Here is an 8835-nt window from a genome sequence, read left to right as displayed (position 1 = left end):
TATTTTATTGACGTTATGAGATGAAGTAATGTTTTCGCGCCGATAGATATATATTTTTAATTTCATGCGGGCGAAGTTGCGAGCAACAGCTAGTTATGAAATGTACTTAGTAAATACTTTATTGTTAACTAGCTTTCACTTGCGATTCCATGTGGAATTAAAAAACCACAAAAATGAGTTGCTTATGTTTTCTTCCAGAATATCCTCTACATCTGTGCCAAATTTTATCAAAATTCGTTCAGTTGTTGACTACAAACTAACAAACATCCATCCATCTAATTTTTCCCATTTATTATGTATAATCTACTGTAGTAGAACCTCGATAACTCAAACCTTGTTAACTTAAAAACCTCTATAACTTCAAAAAATAATATGTTCCCTTCACATTAGAGCCCAAAACCTACAACATAGACCCTTGATAACTTTAAAATATTTTGTTTCCCTTGGACTTTAACTAATCAAGGTTTTACTGTAAGTATGATTAGTATGACTAGCTTTCACTCATGATTCCATCTGCATGAGTTTAAAAAGTACCCTCTTTGTTCTACCAATTTATTCTCTATATCTATGACAATCAAGATCTGTTCCGACTCTAACATCCATCCATCTAAACTTTCGCATTTATATTATTAGTATGTAACTTCCATGCATAATATGAGAAGATTGTTTAAAATGTATTTGAAAATAATGTTTATTACAGTTTATGTATCTATCTATACTTTATTATAATAAAGCGTAAACACACACTTCTTTGTTGCCTAAGATGTCAGCAATTACAACACATTTTCGAATAACCCTTGTTTTAATAAAAAGCCCTACACTTACGTCACGGTTTAGGTTATATATTTTCACGCCATTAAACTTATGGGGTAAATATTTTGGATAAAAACCCTAATGTGGGAAAGAGACCATAAGTTACTACCAACATTAAGGAAGCAAGGTTGCCATGGTGTGTCATCATGTCATGTCATTTTGACAATTGTTAATAAAACCACAAACTTAATACTGGCCCAATCCGCTGAGGGAGAGCCATGAACAAGAAATAATAAAATTGAATTTTCATAATTTTATGCGGATGACGTCGCACGGGGACAGCTAGTAGAAAATAATTAAATTACTCCATAATATTTTTAGAGTGCATTAGGAGAGGGTATGATTGCTGCCGGAGCTCGCCTCTCAGTATTGGAACTAAGTGATAATGCTTTCGGACCTATTGGCGTTCAAGGACTGGCAAAATTATTACAAAGTGATGTTTGCTCGCAGCTGCAGGTATGTTATCTATCTATATTCAAAAGTGGTAGTGCTTTAACATGTTAGCACTGCAGGGCCGGCACGCTCAGTGTAATACCACGACCATACAGAAGACAGGCGTGAAGTGGTAGTAATTCCGTGTTTCGTCTGATGGTTGTGGTGCCGGAGGCCTTATTTAAGTCACTTTCTTTTTACCACCCTATTATAAGGAGAGGTTGGGAAGAGGAAGAAGATTTGATGGTGGCGGAGATGCATAGGAAGGGGAAATATCCTCTTTATGTGCGTCTCCTCCTCCGTCGTATAAGGGTATTACGTATCAGCAATTACGGATGTCTATGGGCAGTCGCTTCGCTGTTTTGGCGGATTCAGGTGGCCGCTTGCTCGTTTGCCACTTTATGTTATGGAAAAAAACATATAGGATGTTTTTTTTTTTAGGAACTACGATTAAATAACAATGGACTAGGTATAACTGGAGGTCGTTTACTCGCAGAGGCTTTGTCAGTTCATCCTCGTAAGCTAAAAGTGTTCATAGCTGGAAGGAATAGATTGGAAAATGATGGGGCGACTGCGTTAGCTAGAGTTTTTCAGGTAAGTTAATTAAATCATAATTCATACTAATATTATAAATGTGAAAGTTTAGATGGATGGATGGATGTTTGTTAGAGTTTGTAGCCTAAACTACTGAACGGATTTCGATGAAATTAGGCATAGATGTAGAGGATAGTCTGGAAGAACACATAGGCTACTTTTGTTTTTTTTAATTGCACGCGGACGGAGTCGCGGGCGAAAGCTAGTAGGTACATATATACTTACTAGACTATATCTATACTAGATTTTTAAAGTGGAATTAAAAAAACTGAGTAGCCTATGTGTTCTTCCAGACTATCCTCTACATCTATGCCTAATTTCATCGAGATCTGTTCAGCCGTTTAGGCTACAAACTAACATCCATCCATCTAAACTTTTGCATTTATAATATTAGTAAGATTAGTAAGATATCTATACATATAATAAAATTGGACTGTCTGTAATATGAAAAGAAAATTTTCAGATTTCAGGAAGATGTATTTGATTGTATGTTGCTGATAACTAAAATAGCATTTAAATTTTTGTCTGTCTGTCTGTCTGCAAGTCGCGTTAGTTTTGGGTAATGTTCGAAATATCTAGACCGATTTTGACCAGACTTTCACTGAAGGTAGCTGACATAGACCCGCATATTATAGGCTTTTTTAATTCCACGCTGTCAAAATGGCGTAACGCATGGTCCGAAGCCCTAACAAAGTTTGGGGGCGACTTCTCGTAATATAGAAAAGATTTGTATTTCTGTATTGTGCAGTAATATTTCGTCCGCCATTTTGTGTCGGCCATCTTGGATTCACAATAAATGTTGTGAATCAGAGGGTTTTAAATCATTTTTGCAATATTTTTCCAGGGTATGGGAACATTAGAAGAGATAGCGATGCCACAAAATGGTATTTACCACAAAGGTGTGTCAGCACTCTCGGAGGCATTCAAAAATAATCCCAATTTGAGCTGTTTGAATTTAAACGATAATACTATTGGATCTAAAGGAGCTGAGGCGATCGCTTCTGCTCTGCCTGGGTATGTTTTCTACCGTTTTCTACTAATTCCTACCGTTTTCTACCAATTCCTACCGTTTTCTACCAATTCCTACCGTTTACTACCAATTTCTACCATTTCTTGGAATTTGTTGCCCAGTGTTTTTTTACTGTTTCCTATGGTTTAATACAAATGTTAACTGTTTATTATCCGATTCTACCATGAATATCTTGTATGTTTTACAATTTCTTAATTATTTTACATTTTTCAAGCGTTTATTACTAAATCCTACCAATTTTTACCATCGCGTGCTTGTCTTTACCCTTTCCAATACCAAGATTGCTTATTTATTAATGGTTTTTTATAATAATAGGAGGCAAAATGTGTTTTTGTATGTAACAAATAAACTCAAAAACTACTGGGCCGATTTTAAAAATAGTTTCACCGTTAGAAAGGTAATTTATCTGTGAGTAACATAGGCTATGTTTTTTATAATTTCACTCATGCACTTTCACACAATAAATGTTTGATTTCCAGGTTAAAAAAATTAAAATCAATCAACTTTGGAGATTGTTTACTAAAGAGTAAAGGTGCTAAAGCACTCGCGAAAGCTTTCAAAGATAATTCTATGTTATTGGAGGTGAGTTAAAAACTCGAAATATTTGTATTTTTGTATATATTATTGTACCGATTTTTTTTTAATTTTCTTACCATTAATAAGCTATGTTATCAGTGGATGGATGGATGTTAGAGTTTGTAGCTTTAACGACTTCGGATTTCGGTGAAATTTGACATCAAAGTAGAGCATATTCTAGAAGAATATAAACTACTTACTTTTGTTTTTTTTTATACACGCGGATAAAGTCGTGGGCAAAAGCTAGTATGTTATATTTTTATAAAGATTTTTTTCATGCGGACGAAGTCGCAAGTAACAGCTAGTCTTTTATAGTTTTTATTTGCTTGTAACAGATAAACCTAAAAACTACTGATTCCCTGTTAAAAATTCTTACACTAGCTTTCGCCTGCGACTTCGTCCGCGTGTAATTAAAATAAAACAAAATTGAATAGCCTATGTGTTCTTCCAGACTATCCTCTACATGTATGTCAAATTTCATTGAAATCCGTTCAGCAGTTTAGGCTACAAACTAACATACATCCATCTAAACTTTCGCATTTATAATATTAGTATATTATTTTAGTGATACCAAGCTATATATTTTGTTTATATACCTTTGTTTAGTATTCAAATGTGTTTTTTTAATTATTTCAGTCAGTAGACCTAAGCCACAATGAGATAGGACGCGAAGCTTGTATGGAGGTGGTAGATGCTGTGACATCACTACCTGATTCTACCGATAGACTGTCCAGAGTCGTGCTGGCGGGTAATTCTACCAATTTCTACTAAAATCTACTAAATTCTACCAATTTTGTTACTTTGACATTGTCGACATGTCCTAAACACAACCTGATTAATTTTAGTTTAAGTAATTCTTTTAATTTCTACCGTTTTCTACCAATTTTTTTATTTTGATATTGTTGACATGTCATGAATTTCTACTATACAACCTGTTTAATTCTAATAAAAGTGATTCTTTTAATTACTACTAAAATCTACTGATTTCTACCGTTTTCTACCAAATTTGAAATTTTCTATTTTCAACGTGTCCTGAAATTCTACCGTTTTCTACCAATTTCTACCGTTTTGCAGGTAACAGTCTTGGAGATTCAACAAATAAGAAGACGATGAAGGATAAATTGGGTCCCTCCGCTGAACTGAGTGACGGAGAAGGTAGTGATGAAGAATGTAAGTATTACTTGAGACAGGGTAGGGGACACAGTGATATATCTTTTCTCTGCCCGAACAAGGAAATTTACGTTTAAACCTGTTTTTTATAGTGTTTTAACGATTTTAGTGATTTATAGTACAGGTCTAGCACACCCTGTATATTATACTACCTGTTGCTCGCGACTTCGTCCGAGTGAAATAAAAAAATATAGCCCATGTTGCTCACTGATAATGGAGCTTTTTAATGAAAAAAGATTTTTTGAAATCTTCCCAGTAGTTTTTGAGTTATTCCAAAACATACAAAAATACAAATCATTCCTCTTTATAATAGTAGTATAGACTAGTTGTTGCTCGCGACTTCGCACGCGTCAAACTAATAAATATTACCTATCTTACAGATAAATTACCTTTTTAACGGTGAAAGAGTTTTTGAAATTTTTCCAGTAGTTTTTGAGTTATTCCAAAACATACAAAAATACAAATCATTCCTCTTTATAATCTATACTATTATAATAAAGAGGAAAGATTTGTATTTTTGTATGTATTAAAACAACTAATTAAAAAAAATACTGGGCCGATTTCACAAATTCTTTAACTATTAAAAAGGTTACTTTTCTGTAAGTAACTTAGGCTATATCTTTTATTTTTAAATTCCACGCGAAGTCACGAGCAACAGCTAGTAGCAGGTGTTTTAGAGCTGGTATCTCTCAACGTATGTCTTGTAGATCTATCAGGTGAGGGTTCCGAAGGTGAATCCGAGGGTTCAGATGAGGTTTCAGAAGACAGCGCCCCAGAAGATGCACAGCATATCAATACTGTGGTTGAATTAAGTAGAGAAATCAACTTGGATAGCTCCGGTGAGTACTTAGGGTGCCTTTAGTGGAGGTTTAGTGTCCTGTGAAGATCGATTTACTAAAAATAAATTGGTTGATGGATGTTTGTTACTATTTATATGTAAAACAGTCAATATAGATTTAATGCAATGAACAAAGTCGCGGGAAAAATTAGTGTATCTTAAACTAGCTGTTGCCCGCGACTTTTTCCGCGTGGTATTAGAAAACATACGAACTATATAAATAACAAAAAGCTACGTATCCCGGGAACCGGAATTTCTCTGGGATGAACCTTATCCCATGTGTACTCCACACTTTGTTTTATATCTGTGACAAATTTCAATAAGATATGTTGTACCGTTGCAGAATGATCGAGTAAACATTAAAAAACTAGATGAATCCCACGGGAACCGTAACAATTCCCGGGATAAAAAGTACCCTATGTGTTCTTCCAGACTATGCTCTAAACCTGTGCCAAATTTCATCGAGATCCGTTCAGCAGTTTAGGCTACAAACTAACAAACATCCATCTAAACTTTCGCATTTATAATATTAGTAAGATAATATGTGTTCCAAACTATTTACATGTGTTAATATTAAAGAGATTCATTCAATTTTGAATACAAACATCTAAAATTCACATTTATAATATTACTAGCTTTCGCCCGCGATACCGTCCGCGTGAAATAAAAAAAAAGTGAGTAGCCTTTGTTCCAGGCTATCCTCTACATCTATACCAAATTTCATCAAAATCCGTTCAGCAGTTTACGCTACAAACAAACAAACATCCATCTAAACTTTCACATTTATAATATTAGTAAGACTAAGTACCTGTAAAATATGTGATGGAATAACCTCGATAAGTTAAAGTCCAAGAGAAACAAAATACTTTAAGTTATAGAGGTTTTAAGTTATCAAGGGTCTTTGTAGAGGTTTTGGGCTCTGATGGGAAGGAAACATATTTTTTGAAGTTATAGAGGTTTTTATGTTACCGAGGTTCTACTGTATCGGATTTTGGTACTCTATCTGACAGTGACGTCACTTTTCGCTATCTGACCCTCTATCAGCCAGATGTGGGACAGGCTCTAAGATATGTTATTTTGTATTCCCAGGTATAGAAGAAGTGAAATCCGATGTAGAGATATTTTTAAAATCACCAACAATAGATAATTTAATCCGATTAGGAAGTAATGCGGCTGAAGTTATCGATACACATTTACAGGTAAGTTATATTAAGTAATCTAAGTTAGATTTTTTTTTATAACATAATGTGACATGTGGTGAAGCGACTGCCCATAGACATCCGCAATTACAGATGCGTTGCCTACCCTTATACGACAGAGGAGATGCACATAAAGAGGATATTTCCCCTTCCTATGCATCTTCATCGTCAAATCCACTTCACCTTCCCATCCTCTCATAAGAAAAGGGTGGTAAAGAGAAAGAGACTTAAATTAGGCCTCCGACACCACACTCATCAGACTGTACACGGAATTGCTTCCACTTCACGCCTGTCTGTGGTCGTGGTATTGGGGGCGTGCCCTGCACTGCTAAGATGTTAAAGCGGGCACTACCACTGTTAATTGTTAACCACTGATAACTTTAAGATATCGAAAACTAGCTATTGGCCGTGACTTTACGTGGAATCTATACTCTACTAGTAAAGCGTAAACACACACTTCCTTGTTGCCTTTGTTTATGGGTCTCCTAAAACTTAACCTTAATTTTCTCATATATACAAAATAAAACAATAACTGCATGTAATATATTTTTATATACAGTCTTGTATTTAAAATGAAATTAAAAAAACAAATATACCCTCTTTATAAAATTAGCACTGACAACACTGCTTGAACTGTCACAGATTCAAATGACAAATTATATATTTTTTTGTACCATAGACATGCTAAATTATATTTTAGAGTGAGAAGTCATTCATTCTAAACCCGATTTAATAATAATAATAAAAACGAACTTGTTAGACTCAACTATTTTGAGGTTATGGATGTTATGTCGGTCACTTAAACACTATCCTGGCTTACCCGTCTACGGACGAGGATGGTGTTTAAGTTGGCCGACATCTGTTTTAAGAAAACATTCAGTTATTTAGTTTTGTTTAAGATTTATGGGGCGTTATCTTCGCTGTAAAAAAAAAAAAAACGATTTACCCAAGTGCAAAAAAGTAAACGCTATTTTACCCTGCAAAATACTCTCAAAACTAAACACTGTCTGCAGTGAGTAATCTTCCTGAAACAAATTGGGAGGCTACATTTTTTATGCATTTTACATGTGTCCAGGTGATCAAAGAGCCATCAGAGCTGATCACCGCGTACGTGGAGGCCACCTTCTCCGTGTCAGGGTTGTCGGAGGAGAGCCAGCTGGCGCAGCAGGTGGCGCTGCAGCTGTACCCGGTGATGCTGAAGCGGGCCGCGCAGCAGCACGCGTCCGCCTGGCTGCTGGCGAACACCATGCTGAGGGGGCTGGGCTTGATCAAGGTGAGATGGTAGTTTTCGGTAGATTTTGGTAACTTTTGGTAGTTTTCACAGGGGTGCTTCGGGAGAGAAATTATTTTTGGTAGGTTTTGGTAACTTTTGGTAGTTTTTACCAGATTGATACGGAAGGGAAATGAACTTTGAGTAACTTTGGTAGTTTTTACCTTTAACAGGTTGATTTAAGAGGGAAATTGAGTTGGAAATAGAATTCTGGCAACTTTTGTTACTTTTATTCAGATTAATACAGGAGGGAAATGCAGTTTTGGGAGTTTAATTTCAGTGATTTTAGAGAGAAATGAAGTTTTAGTAACTTGGTAGTTTTAATCATATTAATTCAAGAGGGGTATGAAGTTTTGGTAACTTTTGGTGGGTTTTACTTATTGAATAGTCTTAATTTTCTTCCAGACTATGTTCTGTATCTGTGACACAAATACTTCATACAAATGCAAAAGATTGTATGGATGTTATTTACTATATACCTCCAAAACTATTTAAATCTCTATATAATGTACCACAGATAAAAAACATAGTCTACACAATACTTAATATTAATTCTATATATAATATTAGTATTATTTCCCCTTTCCAGTCTGAAAACAAACAATACAGGATACGTTGGAAGACGTCGGGTTGTTACCGTGTACTCGCGCTCGTTGTCCCCTCCCCTTCCTTCCCTGTCCCTCTCAGAGATACCTTAAAATTCTTTATAGCGAGCAAACTGACCACTCTCGCTGACAGGACTATAGTCGAACAACACCCACAGTTGTACACTTAAACTTAACTTTAAACGAGAAATTATAACAAACGTATCTTTAGGGCCTTTCCCATTACTGGCTGATAGAGGCTCAGATAGACGTCAGATAAGGGAACAAAATCCGATATTTCTCACATATTTTACACTTTATGTGGACTA

At 35.3% G+C, this 8835-nt stretch overlaps 1 protein-coding gene across 1 annotated transcript; it reads left to right on the top strand.

Moving 5' to 3' along the window:
* The first annotated feature begins 1105 nt into the window (after positions 1-1105).
* LOC106103074 (ran GTPase-activating protein 1-like) lies at positions 1106-8723 on the top strand. The gene is made up of 10 exons (XM_013282736.1): positions 1106-1269; positions 1687-1839; positions 2684-2853; positions 3349-3451; positions 4082-4193; positions 4520-4615; positions 5323-5454; positions 6543-6652; positions 7728-7925; positions 8512-8723. Exons 1-10 carry the CDS (start codon positions 1153-1155, stop codon positions 8695-8697), a joined length of 1377 nt encoding a protein of 458 aa, XP_013138190.1. The 5' UTR covers positions 1106-1152; the 3' UTR covers positions 8698-8723.
* Positions 8724-8835: the final 112 nt, after the last annotated feature.

The sequence above is a fragment of the Papilio polytes genome, unplaced genomic scaffold (genome assembly GCF_000836215.1).
Source record: "Papilio polytes unplaced genomic scaffold, Ppol_1.0 DF823879.1, whole genome shotgun sequence".
Classification (NCBI taxonomy): domain Eukaryota; kingdom Metazoa; phylum Arthropoda; class Insecta; order Lepidoptera; family Papilionidae; genus Papilio; species Papilio polytes.
Note: the sequence above shows the minus strand (reverse complement) of the source record. Positions and strands in the feature narration are given on the sequence as shown.

What these genes read in the sequence shown, in the direction of transcription:
- LOC106103074 (XM_013282736.1), top strand. Translation starts at nt 1,153, where the DNA reads ATGATTGCTGCCGGAGCTCGCCTCTCAGTATTGGAACTAAGTGATAAT. An exon ending in ATAATTCTATGTTATTGGAG is followed by an intron (nt 3,452 to 4,081) that starts GTGAGTTAAAAA and finishes TAATTATTTCAG; the next exon opens with TCAGTAGACCTAAGCCACAA. An exon ending in GTCCAGAGTCGTGCTGGCGG is followed by an intron (nt 4,194 to 4,519) that starts GTAATTCTACCA and finishes ACCGTTTTGCAG; the next exon opens with GTAACAGTCTTGGAGATTCA.